This window comes from Melanostigma gelatinosum (genome assembly GCF_949748355.1).
Source record: "Melanostigma gelatinosum genome assembly, chromosome: 20".
Lineage (NCBI taxonomy): Eukaryota > Metazoa > Chordata > Actinopteri > Perciformes > Zoarcidae > Melanostigma > Melanostigma gelatinosum.
The window spans coordinates 14,440,968-14,457,990 of NC_136653.1; the positions used below are offsets into that span (position 1 = coordinate 14,440,968).

Here is a 17,023-nt window from a genome sequence, read left to right on the forward strand (position 1 = left end):
CATTCACGCAGAAGAGGAATAGACACACTGAAGTGCTGTAATTCCGCTGATGTCGTGTTGTTTGTTCTCTCCTGCTTCCTTTTTCATGATGTTCAGATGCAAATCGGGTTTTTTTTCAGATTTTGTTTTGTTATTTTGCATTTTAAAGCAGGATTATGAACGATAAATGGAGCATTGTTCCTCATGCAAATGCTGAGTTGATTTCATAGACAGTAAAGTGCTAAACTCTACTCATTCAATCCATGCTGTAGTTTTGCTGATACAAGCTTACCTGGTCCGGTGTGACCAGTAGCTTATGGTGGCTAATGTCAGCTAAAGTTGATCCACTTTGAAAACGCATTGCTGTCAACAAATCTCTAACCTGTTGATTTGTCTATTCTTGTGCTACTGGCACATGTTGAGCATGATGAATGAATGAATGAAATTCATTTATAGAGACATAACATCACAAAGTGCTTAACAGAGCAGCCATTTAAAAGCATAAAAAACACAATGTGACCCTAGGGTCAATAAATTACATACACAGAGAAAAACAAAAAAATAAAAATAAAATAAAAATGTAAAACATATTTTCAGAGCAGGTCTAAGACATGGGTTTTTACTCAAACGCCAGCCTAAAAATGATCTAATTGTCACTCATGGGCCCAGAGAGGCTCGCTTTAAATACGTCTCACATTTTTCTTAGAGAGGCTCTTTTTGGCTCTCTTCCCGTTGGTCAGCACTACATGTCTCTGTGATTGATGCTATATCACCATACACCACCACAGACATTTTAATATCACAAAATACTGTACTGCAGCTGTTCCTCTTGTTCCTCTTCCCCTTTTTTTTCTACGCTTGTATTTAAAGAAGAAAATAAATGTTTCCCACAGTGTTTGAGTGTGGGAAATATCTGCACATAGTCATTTAGCGGATGTGGCCATCATTTTCACTGGCCTGCATTATGAAATGGTGGTTTGCTGTTCAACAATGTGAAGTTGAAGTTGTTTACGCCTCCGTTTTCTACTTGCTGTCATTGCTGAACAAAAAAAACATGAGCGCGAAAAGAATCTTTTCTCTTTCTTTTCCATTATGGGATGTGACAACCGCTTTTCTACTCACCAGCTTAATGCATAACGAAGGCTTTGTGTTGTAAGTGCTCACGGCCTTTACCTGAGGCAGGCAGTTAGGCAAACACCCACGCCTGCCTCCGCTGCTGCACCGTGGCATCTCAAGGGCACGAGGCTCCTCCATCATCAACAAAAACTAGGAATTCCTCCACGGCTGCTGCCTTGTGGCTTTCAGACGTATACGGCAATAAAGAGACATCAGGGCGTTCAAGGGATTTTAGATGGATCGAGTTGGCAGCAGCCTCAAATGCAGCTCTTGGCTGTCATGTTGTTATTTGTTTGCCAGGAGTTCTTAAAATATGAAAGGTTATATCGGTCTCAAACGACTGTCCTGGTTAAATAAAGATTATTGAATAACAGAAGCGGTGACACTGATGGTGGAGGGAAAAAAGCTTTGTGTTGAAATTACCACCTGCGTCCTGTTTTGTCATTGTTTTTGTTGCAATCACAGAAATATTATGGGCGCCAAGCTGAAGGAAAGTGCCACAGTTCTTGGATGTTGAAACAGTGTTGTTTTTGTGTGTGTGTGTGTTTTTTTCGCTCTCAGGATGAAATCTTCGCTTGCAGAGAGAAGCTGAGCTCCGGGCTCGAGTTCAACAGGGCCACTTCCTGATGATGACAGTAAATATGGGTGAGTAGTATTCAAAAGGCACGGCAAACAGACATACAGACAAAACGCACAAACATACACACCTCGCTCACATCCTCTTGCAGGAACAGCACAGACAAAGAATAACACGTGTGAGGAGGCTGTTAACAGCTCCAGATGGCCTGTTTTCAACACACTTGTTTTGTTCTTTTTAAATTGTTGTTCGTAACAATGTTGCAATCCTGCCATTCTAGGTGCTCGCATAGCTCCCTCAAAAATGATAAGTATACCGGTGTTGCACATTGTATTTATATTCACACCTACCAGGCCCGAACACGTATATGCACTCCTACATCTATGCAAAACTAGTCACCAACACTCAAGCACACACACACACACACACACACACACACACACACACACACACACACGTACTGAGTTCCTCTGCATAACGCATCTCAAACAACAGACTCTCTCCTGTGGTGTATTTGCATGTGCACAGGACCTGTCGGCCTTCAGGAGCTGGAAGACTCAACCTGTTGCTCAGTGATCTCTGTAAACAAAGAATCTATGTTTTTGGGGTCTATTCTTACCTTTCAAAACCAAGAACAATGCATCATGGATGCATCATAACCGAAGTTGAGGGCTCAATCCTGGCTCTTTACTGTTGGCTGCTTTCCACTGCAATCCGGAGACCGTGTTGCCTTTGTTTCCACAGATGAGGGTCTCCAAAATGGACCGGGACAGAACAGGAACTCACAAGGTAAACCGTAATTGTCTCCGATGAAAAATCAACATTGCAGAAATTGTTTGATTTATTTATTTTTTTGTTGGAATCTGGTGATTCTCTTTCCTGCCAAAGGATTGCTGGTCATCCCATTTTTTTTTTTTTTTTTTTAATGGTGCACAGGGGATCTTTTAGAGGAGTGCGCAGTATACGCCACATAGAAGCGGTGTACATCTCATTACATTTGAGATGCAGCTCAGCAGCGTGTGTCAAGTTGTTCTCGTCACAAATCACAAATAAGAATTCTGATCTGTCATGCCAAATGTATGCAATTCCAAGACTGTTTCGTTTAGAAATATTCAAATACACCATTTTTAGAAGAGGCGAAAATAACACATTTGTAGTGCATACAATATCGTTCCCGTCTTTCCCTTGCCAAAACTAAAGACTCGTAGCAAACAGCGCTAACTGATAGTTAGCAAGCTAGCAACAAACTTCCTTCACAAATATGAGAGTCACTTTGCCTTGAACATAAATTCAGCGCACACAAAGTCCTCTTTACGAGCTCATTACAGAGTAGTGGAAGCATACACGTGACGGAATGCCACAATAGAAACGACTGCACACATTCGCCAGTGAAAGACTTTCGGTCGAGTCCTTGTACAAACATTGATTGCGCAACCGTTCTCACACACCCACAATACCCGGCCTTACTCCAGAGCCATTCTTAGTGAGAGATTAACTTCAGGGCGTTACACCCATTAGTTGGTAAATTAGCTGCGTCGCAGTTTCGATGAGCAGCGAGGTGTGTAGAAAAGAGTGTGCCTCGCTTATCGTAGCTGGTGTGTGTGTGTGTGTGTGTCTATGTGAGTGTGTGTTGTGCGTCAGAGCTCGGCTAGAGCTGCAGAGTGAGGACACGTTTGGCCCCAGCTGCTGGTCCTGCCGGATTCCTTTGCCATGATGTGTCTCTCGGCACCAGGAAATCCCCTCAATGTCTTCATTCAGGCAGCGTGCCTCACACACACACACACACACACACACACACACACACACACACACAGTCGCTGCGTCGCTGGCCGTTACACACACTTTGTTAGCTTGCAAGTTGCAGCACTAGCCTTGGACTGGAGTTCCAACTTCATTTCACCCACTGCCACTTTCACAGTTCTCAGCTTTTAGCCTTCGAAAAAGAAAAAGAAAAAGAAAAAGAAAAGACAGAAAGATGGATCGCTTCCTGGAATTCCCCCTTTTCGTATGCTTGTCACATTTCACCCTAGACACAAGAGGAAGCACAGGAAATGAACTGAAGGTATTGCTACGCATCCAAATGCCTGAAAACGAATTCTCAACCATCCTCTCTCGGTCAAGTTGACTTTAGGTTCCTCAAGTTCCTGTAGTTGGTGTTTGTGAGGCTGCTCCTGGCAGGGATGTGCGAGCTGGTTGCTTTCCACTGTGCTGGTGGTTAGCCTTGGCTGGCCTCGGCCTGGCAGCGGCCGCCGACCAGGCCTCGGCGATGTAATAAATTAATTTATAGGCCGCCATCGCTGCCGGCTCTGTACGCCACCACGCAATTCTCACACTCTCACCACCCCCCTTCGCCAACCAGCCCTCCCACTCTCGCCCTCTATTATCCTTAAGGCCCCGGCACAGACCTCAAACACACATGGATACACGCATGCAGGCCTCTGTTGTTTGTTTTGTATCCTTGACTGCCAGTGCTCAGGGTAGTCTGGAGCTCCGAGCCTGAAGAGGCTTAACTGAAACAACACGTGTCACCCGAGAGAGAGAGAGAGAGAGAGAGAGAGAGAGAGAGAGAGAGAGAGATAATAAGACACAGAGATGGTTACTGTTATTATCATAACAGTAATTAATGCACACTCTTCTTGCCGTGCGTATGCAGTACAATGGCAACATGTTGTGTTATTATATGTTGTATTTTTCGGTTTGGTCACAGAGCGGCCATGGGCAAACGCTCTATTCCCTCGTGTCCATCTTTGACTGATTCAATCAAAACTCCATTCCTTTCCTGATGCGGAGTAACGCGGTTAGCCCTGCTTCGTATTCAGAACAGAGACGGTGACTCAGTTCCTTCCAGTTTGTCATCCATCCAGCGGTCCTGACAGCTTGTATTTTTAACAAACTGTCCTTCTCTGCAAGCACCAGCACGGAGTTTAAGTTCGATACACCATGTAGCTGCTTCTCTGCGAATGAGCATTGTGCGATTTATTTTGCCTTTGGAGGCATGCAGGTTGTTTAGATGTAATTTCACTCTTCCCTCTATTGTTCCTTTTGTCTTATCTCTTCAACAAGCATGCGGAGAGGACGACACGGACAAGTGGCTCACCTGTCACACCGTTACCTGAGCTCATCGCACTCACACAACCCACACATTGAGTTGTAAACTTGTTGCTGTAGAGAGGAATGTGCTAATGAGGCACAATCATTTGATAAGAGTCGTGCTTACTTGATTGTCCCTAATTATACTTAATTCTCAATCATTTAGTTCTGCTTTGGTGCTTTGGCATAATAAAGCATTAAAGTTATCATTTTTAATTTCAAGATTCTCTCTCTCTCTCTCTCTCTCTCTCTCTCTCTCGGTACTGTTTGCACTCAGGGCTGAGATTTTGTTGGCGTGACTTTTACTTATCGCTCTGCCTTATTTAGCTCGGCTGATCTGGTTTTGACCGCAATTCATGTTCGCTCTGAGATCGGGCCAGAGGTCAACGTTTGAAAATCGCCCGAAGAGAGCTGGTAGCTTTCCAGTGACAAGCAGAATATTGATGAAGGTTAAGCTCTGAGTTCTGAGACCTCCACCTCTCCACACAGCACCATGTAGGATCCAGCATTCAAAAAATGACCGTTTTTTTACATACATTTCTGGATTCATTTCATAAACACCGTTGTTTAAAGTATCTTCACCCAAGTGTGCAGCAGCCGAAATGACCTTTATTGAAAGGTCTTCTGGAAAATGTTGGCCATTTATAGCCGAAGTAAAAATAGATGGGGCTGGTTTTCTGGAAACATTTAAAATAACAACACTTCATTGCCTTTTAGCAGGAATTCATACCAAGTTGATACCTGCTGATGAATGCTTGTTTATATTTGGATTAGAGGTCCACTGACCGGATCCACCAGCTCTTTATTGGGTGATACTGCCTTTATTAAACGGATCGGGTTTTCGGCCCGGTCTACAATTAAACACTAATTAGAAAAATTCTGTGTTCACTCTATTCATTCAATCATAGCTGTCAGTTTTTTGGTGCGGTGGCGTACTCTCACCTCATTTTACCGTACATAAAAATGACATTCCCAGTGGTCTTCCACACACGCGGATCCCTTTTATTTTAAAGAATGAGGTCTTTCGTGCAAGTGCTGTTTGTGTAGCGTGGCACACACCTGGCCTGGTTTCCCAGTTAACAAAGTGTGTGTGTGTGTGTGTGTGTGTGTGTTTATAATGAATGCACTCAAGGCTCATCCGTGAGGCAGACATGGAGCTGAGGTCAACGACCTCTCCTTTATATTGTAATCACCGCACTCAGATAATTGGTTGTATTAAAGTGTCTTGATATGGTAATGTCTGACATGCTCATCTGCATGATTGCCCCCTTTAGACATGAGAGAGTGTGTGTGTGTGTGTGTGTGTGTGTGTGTGTGTGTGTGTGTGTGTGTGTGTGTGTGTGTGTGTGTGTGTGTGTGTGTGTGTGTGTGTGTGTGTGTGTGTGTGTGTGTGTGTGTGTGTGTGTGTGTGTGGCAGCATGAGTGAAGTGGGAGATGACGAGTGAGGAATGGAATGCCGGCGAGTTGCCGAGCGTCTGTCTCTTGCACTTGCAGGTTTGCGAAATGATTTTTGAAGAGTTCAATGAACGCTGTAGACCCGTCCCCTGTGAGAAGTGAGGTATGCATTTGAAACGCACTTGACTAGCCTGCAGCCTCTTTGATTCTGAAGCTTTTGACAAAAGAAAAGATCAATCTTTGTCTGATTACAGGAGATGTAATTCAAACTAAACAATTATTTTTCCTGAAATCTCTCCATTGATACAGAATGACACAGTAAAGTGCCTAATGACCAAGCTCCAGGCCACGCAGCCGCCACCACGTTGCTCACGGACACACATGCTGCAATATTGAACACCTTTTCTCTTTCACAGCTTTTGTATGCAGAGTACAGAGTTTTTAGAGCCACCAGCGTTGTTAAGCTTGTCCACAGCATCAGAATTCCTCTCTTTACTCAAACCTAAATATCAACACACACCAGAGAAGACGCAGCTTTTTAAAACAAAGCTTCCCCTTTTTACCTTCTCTTTTCATGGAGAATGTGTTGTTTTGATTATATGAGCCAGAAAAACCACTGGATTCTTTCCATTCGTGGAAACTCTTCAGAACAGGAAGTAACAGGCCAGGTGTTACCCCATTGCCTGGCCTGAGCCAACACAAGCTCCGACACATGACAAATGATCAAACCCGAGTCGCGTTACCTCCTGAGGCTATCATCACTCATCCAAGATGCTCTAAATGTCAAGAGAAATGTTCGCATGGGTGGCTAATGCCCCCCTGGAAAGTGAGTTCGTAGAGCTTTAGGTGATTGTGAATTTTCAGTTCTTTTATCAAAGCGGTGAGAGTGATGTCGCTTAACGAATGTGTATCTTCTGCGTTTAGATGACGAGGAGGCGCTCAACTCCATTATGAAGGACCTGGCAGCCCTGGGTCGCTGCTACACCCAGCACAACAGCCACAAGCCCAAGAACAGAACCGTACTCTACAAACAGGTACGCACGGCTCCTTTGAGGTGACACTACATTCAAAGTCTATCTCTTGAGTGCCGATATCAACCGCTGACCTCCTCGTAGGCTTTAAATGGTGGCTGCGAAAGGTTTGCGGTTTCTTTCCTGACCGAGAAGAGCAGCCCAAATCATGTTCATACAATTGGGTTCAATGAAAAAGAGTCAATACACAGCTCCATCAGAATTGCATGTAATGAGCCATATTCTGACACAACAGGGAATGATTGGGCCATGCTGAGTATACAAAAAGTGGATGAATAGCTTTAGATGAAGCTTTCTCTGCTGTAAAACCTCCCTTACCAGTGGAATCCATTGCAGCGGACATGAATTTAGTCCGATCGCAGCTGCTGCTCGTAATGCAAACTATAACATTTTTACAGGCATTCTTCAAATCGACGGGGGTGGGGGTGTAGTTTTTTTTTTTTTGAGTACCGCATTAAAGCTGTCACACATTCTGCTCAATTACGGTTTATTAACCACACACACCACAAGCTCAGCAGTGCCTTTAACCTTTACTGTCATCCTGGGTTTCCACACACAACCTCCGCATCACTTCCTTTTCGATTTTTGTTCCTCTGGACTGACGGCTGCCAAAGCCAGGTGAAGGTTGTGCTGTAGTTTTGGAGAGGATGTGTGACTGAAAGGAGCTTATTCCCAGTCAAATTCAAACACATTGTGCAGACGCTAATGTGACACTGTGCTGCTCATTTACATTTATTGGCATGGGAATCCCAGACCTAAGAAAGCTGATTTGCAGTGTATTGTACGTAGCTGCATGTTGCAGGTGCACACAAACAGAGCAAAACAAATGCGGGCATTTGGCTTAGCTTGTGCCCTGACTGGTCTATTGTAACAAAGACAAATCACTTTGAAGTATCTCGAGGCTATTCAAAGATTACGGTTTATGGCCTGCTAACTTCCAGGATATTGTTTCTTTTAATCTCCTTGTGCCTCTTTCTGGAATTTGTTTCCTTGTGCGTTTGTTCCCCCCGTGGAATGATAATTGGCAACTGCTCTTGAAGCTACCAATGTTTATGATGAGCCGTAAACAAACAGCGAGGAGCAGAGGCAGTTTGGGGTAAACCCCCACTTCTTTAACCAGTCGCTCGCATTGATATGATGTCACTGTTAGCTTATCACCATGACCTCATGCAGACTTTCAGGCTCCTCCAGGTTCCTGCTCTCTCGGGTAATGAGAACATATATTGTGTCATGCCATCTTTGGAGTCAAGTTGAAGGAAAGATTGTCTTTGTATTGCAGTTTAAAATTCAGCAACAGCCCTTTTTAAAAATATTTTATGATTATAACCCTTTATTGTCACTTAAATGCCTTGTCCAGCTTATTGCTTTCATCCATTCAGCAGCCCAAATCCCACGTTTTTACTTTCCACTTCCATAACTCCCCTCTGTTGTTATTTTTCCTCTCAACAGGATTTAAGAGTCAAGCTGGAGCATGAGAGAGAAAAACGGTATGTTGGAACCTCCGTATTGTTTTTTCTTCTCCTCTGTCCAAGCCTCTTCAGTTTTCGGATCCTTTTTGTTATGCTTTGCCTTGCCTGGGATTTTAGTGTCTAGTGGAAATCACAGTTGCATGCCAGTGTAGCATAAAGAGAGGGAAAATCCCTGCTTTGACATTTAGCCGGGGCCTCGTGTTTTCAGGCTCGGAAGGGCAGTTTGAGAGAGGAAAAAAGAAAGCGAGAGGCCCCAAGAGAGGGAATGAGCGAAAAGTGTCCAGTCTTCCAGGCACGGCACACCCCGAATTAATACTTCATCTGCTGTATCTACTTGTGCCTTCTTTCTGTCTTCCACATGCTTCACCCTGCAGCCATCTATCGTCCTTCACACCACCAGCCTCAAGAGTTATTCAACAAGCAAAGCATGGTTACATTAACTCTCTGTCTGGAGACGGTCTTGCGAGCAGTTTTCCCACCAAGGTGCCTTACAGTTTGTTTACCACAACTGAGTACTTTGAAAGCGAAGGCGCCCAGTATGAACAGCAGATCTTTTGAACCGGGAGAGGTTCCATGTATGGATGCAGTATGAGTCTCTCGGGTCCTTGTCTGGCCTTTAGCACTGCATCCTGGCAGAGGTCCAAGTTCACAGACAGACTTTGTCCCCGTGAAACCCTCGGTCACCTGCTAAAGTAATTGCCTTGATTCATCTGAATATAGACCAGGGGGACAGGCATTGGTTCAGTTAGGCTGTGATTAGAAAACCACAGGCTCTCAGGAATGAGGAAGAGAAGGGAAACGGCACGCTCCTCTAGCAGAATACGGCTTCACTCTCCGCTTTTTCACAGCCTTAATTGGCTTCTGCTGAGTTAGAGACGAGTTTTTCATGTTCCTGTCTCTCTGTGTTTCTGCCTCCCTCTGTTTCTCCGTCTTGCCGTCTTCTCTTTCTCAAGAGCTCCCCTCACACCACACTGCTCTCTTGGAACAGACACACAAAAGCTCACCGTGGAAGACTCCATTCACTGGTTTCAAAAGCTACTCTCTTTTTTAAGTGCATTTTTTTTTTCATCCTTTGTGAATTCACAGAGGATGTCATGTTGTTAAGTTAGCTTGACTGAGCTCTGACCGCTTTCACTTTGAATTACAGTTCAAAGTGACAGTTTTTGCGCATTCTCACTGCTCTTACAAGCAGGCAGATTTTCATTTTTTAATTAATTTTTTTATAAGGAAACAATCTCCAGAAATCCATCATACATTACATTACCCGCCCGGCAGCAAACGACAGACAAACAAAGTTAGCGACTAGCATTTAGCAGCTAAGGAGCCAGCTATTTTTTTCAGGAGTTGGTGGAGAACAAAAACAGAGCTAGTACTATTACTACAACTATTATTATTATTATAAGTACTAGTAGTACTAGTACTACTACTACTATGCTAGTACATAGTACATATAAGAACATAGCATCGACCCAAACTGCATGACATTGCATTTATAGTCTAAGCTAGTTAGCATTTTCTGTCTGTAGCTGGGTCTTTGTGCAAATACTCTCAGCTCAGCAAAAATCACATAAAAAACAAATGAGAAGCAACTGAACTACATTACTGAGCCCTCGATAAAAACACCGCCTGAACCTGTTTATGAAGGCACTTGTGACTGAGTTTAATATGATTAAATTTGATTATTGATTATCAACAAAACTTCCTTTCATTCTTGGTAACACAGAGATGAGATCATTTAGTAAAAAAACTAATTAAAAAATGTGTCGTCGTATTGGATCACAATCATAATCCAAGTTGCAGCCCCGGTGTGAATTACACGTTGTATCTGAGCACAGCGCTTGAGGTATTAGGAGTCCCTGAGTCAGGATAACCGTGTCGTCTGTCCACAATGAAATCTAATTGGACGGTCTCTCTTTTCGTTGGCAAGCACTGCCGGTTTGGGGCAGGAAATAGGAGCTGTGTCTCTCTCTTCCCCCTGGCTCTGCCTCAGGGTCTCCTGCCAGAGAGTAGGAAGGAACAGCGCCAGGCCGTATTTTTTTTTCCTGGTGTGTATGTGATTGCGTCCATGAGAGACAGGCTGAGAGAAACACAGAGTGTGCTGGGATGTGTGAACGCTTTGGTTTTACTTTGCAAATCTGTGTGTCCACATGCTTGCACAGAGGAAGGAAAGCCGTATCTTTTGGAGCTGCATCCTCACGGCCCCCGCACTGCCCCCCCCCCCCCTTCACATCCCTCCAGCTCTTTATCAGACACATCATCAGCGAGTATAAACAGAGACGGAGAGCGTTTAGCTGTGCTGCCGCTCGCCTCTGATCTGCAGGCCTCCCTCTTCCTAGAATCCTCTCCTCAAATGAGGGAAATAATAAGCAGTCATTAAGATAGCCAGAGCTTTGGCCTCTGATGAGGAAATGATGAGATGAAAACAGGTCCTTTTATCAGGATACTATAAAGAGATAGTGGGCTGTGGAGTCTTCAAAAGCAGAGGCAGGGAGGGAGGGGGGGGGGGTGGATGGAAAAGAAGTGCCGGCGAGAATCTCTTTCTCTTTCTTTCCTTTTATTTTGTCAGGCTGTCTCCTTTTATTTTCTCTCTCACAGTCTGTAAATATCTCCACGTCTCTGTATCTGTCACTCTTTAAAATAGGAGGGAAAGACACACATCCTGCTGCTTTTGCTGTCGCTCCAGATTCCCCCCCCCCCCCCCCCCTTTCCTCTCAGGAAGTTTCCCATCTGTCTCTGTGCGGGCTTAGTGCAGAGGCCCTAGCGGTGTTGAAACAGTGGCCCGATGCACACACTGATTGCGATGCACACTCATGCATGGAGCATTTTCCCGACGCGCACGCATCTAAACTCGCTCACTACAAACACTGGCCGTTAAGCTCGGGCCGACAGAGTGTGCACACTCGGTCAAACGCGTAGGCGTAAAGTCGATAACACATTCACATACGTCAAGGTTCTGTTTTTTGTTGCATAAAAGCCCCTTTAGCATCAGCTCGCTCCTCTCCTTGAACCCGATGACCTGTGCGTTTTTCCTCTCGCTATCTTAGAAACAGGATAAGAAAGATATTCTTGCGTGGCCATCCAATCCAAACACATACCAGGAAAGAACTAGATTCATCATGTCTATACCTCCTTTTTCTGTGTGTCATGATGGCATGAATAAAAATAATATGACAAACTTGGGAACTATGAGCGAAAGCTGCCAGTCAGCTGCTAATTTTGCCAAAAATCTCACCTCAGACTGGGTTTCATAGTCTGAGCTCGTGAGTGTCACAGCTAGACACAACACCATCTTCTTTTTCCGACCTCTGACCGTGCCGGCGTTCTCTGCTTCACAGGATCATCCCGTTTCAGAGGCCGCTGAAGATCAAGGAGCTGCTGCAGAAAGTGACCGAGGCCTTTGGCCAGCAGATGGACATGTTCTTCATGGAAAAAGAGGTACAAGAACAGTGTTAGAAAACAAGAAAGCAATTAACACTTCATGTGGATTCCATTCCAGTGTTTATGTATGCTCTGTTAGTATCATTAATATCTCATTTTTCCTTGAAAATCACCAATGAAGATTAATGAGGCTTTAAGGGAATTCTTCACCCAGAAGATGACCGTTTGAATATCGATTGCTCACTCGTGTTACCTTGGATTCATGAAGAAAACTTTTTTCTCGCTCGCTTTAACGGCGAATGAAGAATCGAAATACAGAGAAAGATCTTGAGTAATTGAAGTAAATGGGGGGCCGCGCCACAGTCGCTGGCACAAACGCACTACTCGGCTGTGAAAGTGCACCAGTAAGCCTTTAGTGGAAATGCGTGTGTTTGGGGATAAATGCGACTTGGATTGTATTGTCCAAGTTGTGTGGGAGTTTGTAAACGGATGCTTTGATTTGGTTGTGCTGTTGTTATACACGACCCCCATTTATTTAAATTCTTCAAGATCTTTCTGTGTTTTTTAAATTCTTCATTCTTCTTCAAGAATTCAGGTTGAGTAATTGACATGCAAATGGTAATTATATGGGGGAAGTATTCCTCTAACGGCAACAACAACGACATCTGCAGTACGTCGTGCATGCGCTGCAGCTTTGACATGCCTCCATTCTGAAACAATGGGGAATTAAAGGTCATGCGCTGTGTGTTTTCTTGTCCTTTCAGTTGCTGCTGCCCCTGAAGACCCAGGAGGACCTGGATCAGGCGGTGCTGACGTTGGGCTGCAGCTCGGGGATTAACGGGCTGCTCAGAATACTGCTAAAGACCCCTAAGAACAACCACGTGAGTCTCTAACAAAGTATTGAAGACATGGAACTGTTCATTGCAGACACTATAAGACCTGGAATAAAGAAGAAATGAGTAAATAGCGTGAACTCTGCTGCATGAAGTCATTGTCTTTTTAAAACCACGGAACCTTCAAACTAAGTCAACTGCATCACGGCTTCTATTTGCTCAACACAGTCACTTAAGGAAACAAACGTCCCCCCTCTGATATGATGATGTAACTGAACAATGATGCAATGCCGCCCTCACTTCCTCTCCTGATTCTTTTGTCTTTCTCGCCGCTTGCTCCACTTACAACTTACTTTCTCTCTGTAGTACCTACAGGTGAACAGCAGGGACAAACAGAGCGAGATGAGGTCATCGCGGTCACTCGGAGATCTGAAGGGGTCCCTGCTCAAGGGCTCGGAGAGGGTGCGCAAACACTCGACAGGTGAGCCGCCGTGTGGAAAACGCACGCGGAAATTACAAGTCAATGACCAATCAGAATGCCATTACAGCTCTGTCAGGAGCCGCTGAGACGCAACTTCTCCCGGTAAAGCAAAAGGCAGAGAGCTGCAACCAAATCCTGCTGACGCCAAGATGTCTTGTTCACCTGCTGAGGGCTCAAGGGTGGCGTGTCGGCGTCAATTTACGACGCAGACTGCTGCCAAAGTCATAGGAATGTTAATGAAAGATGAGGGACATGCTTTGGCAGAATGGACAAATGTAAATCGGAGGTGCAAGTGACAACTTTAACAGCCAGAGAGACGTCGGGTCAAAAGCAAGGACAAGTGTCTGCTCTCATACCAAGCAGCTCTCCATCTGCCTCACAGCTCGTGATTCTGAGGATGCATGTCCGACGGTAACACAAAATGCCTCTAAATCTCACTAATGAACAGTTTACAGTATATTTACGGTCGTTTCTTTTGCATCCAGTCTTCAGACAGTTAGCTTACGGCCTCTGGCTGTAGTTTTATCTTTAACAGACTATTTAACAGAAATGAGAGTTGCATCAAACACTTGCAAAAAAAAAAAAAAAAAAAAGCAGAAAATCTCAAGCGACTCGATAGCGCGGCACGCTCCAGCTCTGTTGTCCCTCCTGGCTTTGTTTGGTAACACAGTGTGTCGGTTTAATTTTCTCTGTGAAATACTGAGCCCCCCCCCCCCCCGTCTCCCTTGTCTTTTCACTCCCTTTATATCGGGTCTCTCCAGAAAGGTCAATGTTGCAGTCACATTTCAACCTCCGACAAATGCAGAAAACCACCAGCGCTCCTTCGCGTTCTTGCATAGCAGCCGAAAGCGCTTTATGATGGGCTGTCGACGCCGATCTTTCTCACATAGCCTCAATAACATCAGCGCCAGCCACCACCCGGAGTCAAATGGATTTCGTAGAATTACCCCGCTCTCTATCAATTCCCACGCCAGCCGCAAGTCGGAGAGAGGATGGAGGTGGAGGGAGTGGTGGCAGATGAGAGGTGACAGGGTGACAGTGGATGGTTGAGTGAAGATGTGATGTGATCCCGGGTACCTCGATGACGTTTAGCAGCAGGGAGAGGGAGGAGAGGACGGAGAGAGGGGAAAGAGGCAGAAAGAAACTGAACTGTGAAGGAAAAGGAGTTTTACTTTCCAGTGAAACTGAAACTAGACTGTTTACCGATATTGAACCGTTCCTGCACATCTTGGCACCCATTGGACCGCGATGCACTTTTTCAGTGTTGCCGCCAGCTCAGCTAGCGACGGACAGACTTTCAGTAGGTCTTCTTACACTGTCAAGGACGAGTGCTGCAGCTCAGCCGGGGGAGCGTTTGTCACAGTAATTGAGGTTAGAGGTGGCAGCAGTGTGGTTTAGTAAATCACGTCTCGTAGTCCCGGCACTCTTGAACTTGTACCCATGAATAACACAACAACGCCGTTTCCTCTCCTCGCTTTCATCTCTTCATCACCTTCCCCTTGTGCTCCCTCCTTTCCTCCTCACCCCTCACATTCTCCCTCCTTTGCACTCTTCCGAAACTGTCCCAGGTTCCCTGCACACGGGTCGGACGTCCCCGCCTCCCGGCAGCGTCCCAGAGGAGCAGCAGCAGATTGCCCGCCAGGGCTCCTACACCAGCATCCACAGTGAAGGGGAGTTCATCCCCGAGAATGTAAGAGCATGTCAACAACTGGATTTGTTTGCGTCTACCTTGACAATCATTTGTAACTGGGACATCTTTCCTCTGCCTTGTCTTTTATTTTCATCAGGGTGTCATGCCTGATAGAGCCAACAAAACTAGAAAATGGCTCATTTTCATTCAACGTTTTGGGCTGAATGAGTATTTATTTTACTGTTAGTTAGTTAAAAAAAACAATTGTGTCGTTCTTCAAACCAAATGGTATTAACATGTTGTTCCCTATCATTTATTATTGTGTGCAGCACAGCACATTCGTCCTCAGTAAACGTGATGAATCATCCTACTCGTAAAAGGGAAGATCCCAGGATCGTGGTTCTGGGCTTATTGTGCATCACATACATAGGGAAGCTCAATTTGCAGTACATTTGTCAGTGTTTGCTAATGGAGATGAAGTACAGCACATTATTATTGATAGCGGCGGTATTGCACATGACTGTATAAGTTCCCACTGAGAATAGTTTTTAATGGAGCTGCGTGCAACACGGATATGCAGCTTTTGAAGAGACAATCACACGGTACTCACTCCCCCTTCACATTCTTATGTTGCACTGCAGTTACACACGCCACACTTCCTGCGCTGCTTTATATTCTCTCCCACATGATTGTATGCTCTGTGACCCTCGATTCCCCTGTGTTATTATATCTGTCAGATGCTGGATCCCTTCGGGAGCGCCGACAACTCGCTGTCGAGCAGCTGTCAATCAATCGATCAAGCGCTGGACAGGTGAGTCGTCATGCAACGTGTGATTTATGACCCCTGTCGGTTGAGATTTAGATGTATGATGTGCACGTTCGTATCTCAGAGCTGCATTATTTGCAGAGATACGAGCATTCGTGCCTGTAAACACACTTGGATGTGATCTTGTGTGATGCAAACACACACGCACACACACACACACACACATAGAAACAGAGGCTCTCGAGAAGTTTGTACACTGTGTTAAAGGCCAGCAGAGCTCCTTGACTCTGCTTGTGCTGAGAAGAACCAGGTCACTTTGCTGTTGCAGGAAGTGAGAGAGTGAGAGACGTGAAAGATTGAGCAAGAACATGCTGGATGAGGGGGAAACATTGAGCCAGAAAATAAAAGTGTTGAAAGAGTGAAAAAAGATTGAATGTGAATCAAAGGGAAAAGAAAAGTGAGCAAGAGTGAGGTTGAGAGAGAGAGAGAGAGTATAGGACGGAAACGGCTCTACCTGCACGAGGCTTATCTGGACTCCAGGCTGCAGAACAATGGCAGGAAACGAGTGCATGGAACTTTTCCCTGTGAGGGGGCATGCGTGCCCCTTATCCAGGGTCTCGTGGCCCCGCGCCGCCCTGCGGTCAACAGAGACGTCACTCTCTGTCGGGTCGTCGGGGCAGGGCTGGCCCGCTTGGTCGGTGTGGGGGGGGCTGGATGTACATTGACACATTTAATGATAGAACGTTAGTTTCACGGCCCATTCCACGCCAGCGCCACAAACTTTCTTCATTCTTCTCGTTAATGCAGGGAGGTTTCTCAGCTTATCTTTTCTATTCCAGCACATTGTTGTTGGACATCAGTTGTGACTGAAAGCTCAGTAGATTGAATGCAAAAGTCATTTTGAGGCATTTTGTGCTGCTTTACAGTCTGAAGTTCCAGACCAGCAGCTGTAACCAGACTCTGTTTGAAGATAATGGGAAATTACGGTCTTTAAATAGCAAACCGTTTTTCAACTTCTTCCACCCCTGTTCTCTTGTCATTTCAGTCCTCCTTTCTCGCAGAACAACCGGGACAATAATTACCTGAACCTCAACTATGAATACAAAGGTAAGAGAGGAGAGGAGCTTCTCCGGCTGTTGAGTCAACTAAAACACTGCGGAAAGATAAAGAGCGCTGCAGAAAGCGTGTTCATTATCAGAAAGTTTTGTCAGTTCCTCGTTCTCTGGTAATTATAGCCGCACAATCAGTTTCACAGAAACAGAACTAAAGCTCTGTTCG

The 17,023-nt window shown here is 45.1% G+C and overlaps 1 protein-coding gene across 2 annotated transcripts in view; it reads left to right on the plus strand.

Moving 5' to 3' along the window:
* Nucleotides 1–17,023, plus strand: part of map3k22 (mitogen-activated protein kinase kinase kinase 22) — a 36,628-nt gene that overhangs the window by 10,379 nt on the left and 9,226 nt on the right. The window contains exons 2-11 of one of the 2 annotated variants that reach the window (XM_079292499.1): nucleotides 1,657–1,740; nucleotides 2,417–2,461; nucleotides 7,082–7,191; nucleotides 8,638–8,675; nucleotides 11,993–12,092; nucleotides 12,800–12,916; nucleotides 13,235–13,349; nucleotides 14,918–15,039; nucleotides 15,717–15,790; nucleotides 16,791–16,852. In XM_079292499.1, coding sequence (XP_079148625.1) covers nucleotides 1,722–1,740; nucleotides 2,417–2,461; nucleotides 7,082–7,191; nucleotides 8,638–8,675; nucleotides 11,993–12,092; nucleotides 12,800–12,916; nucleotides 13,235–13,349; nucleotides 14,918–15,039; nucleotides 15,717–15,790; nucleotides 16,791–16,852 — 802 coding nt within the window. In that variant the 5' untranslated portion in view covers nucleotides 1,657–1,721. The remainder of the gene's footprint in view (nucleotides 1–1,656; nucleotides 1,741–2,416; nucleotides 2,462–7,081; nucleotides 7,192–8,637; nucleotides 8,676–11,992; nucleotides 12,093–12,799; nucleotides 12,917–13,234; nucleotides 13,350–14,917; nucleotides 15,040–15,716; nucleotides 15,791–16,790; nucleotides 16,853–17,023) is intronic. The other variant, XM_079292500.1, reaches the window with a different exon arrangement.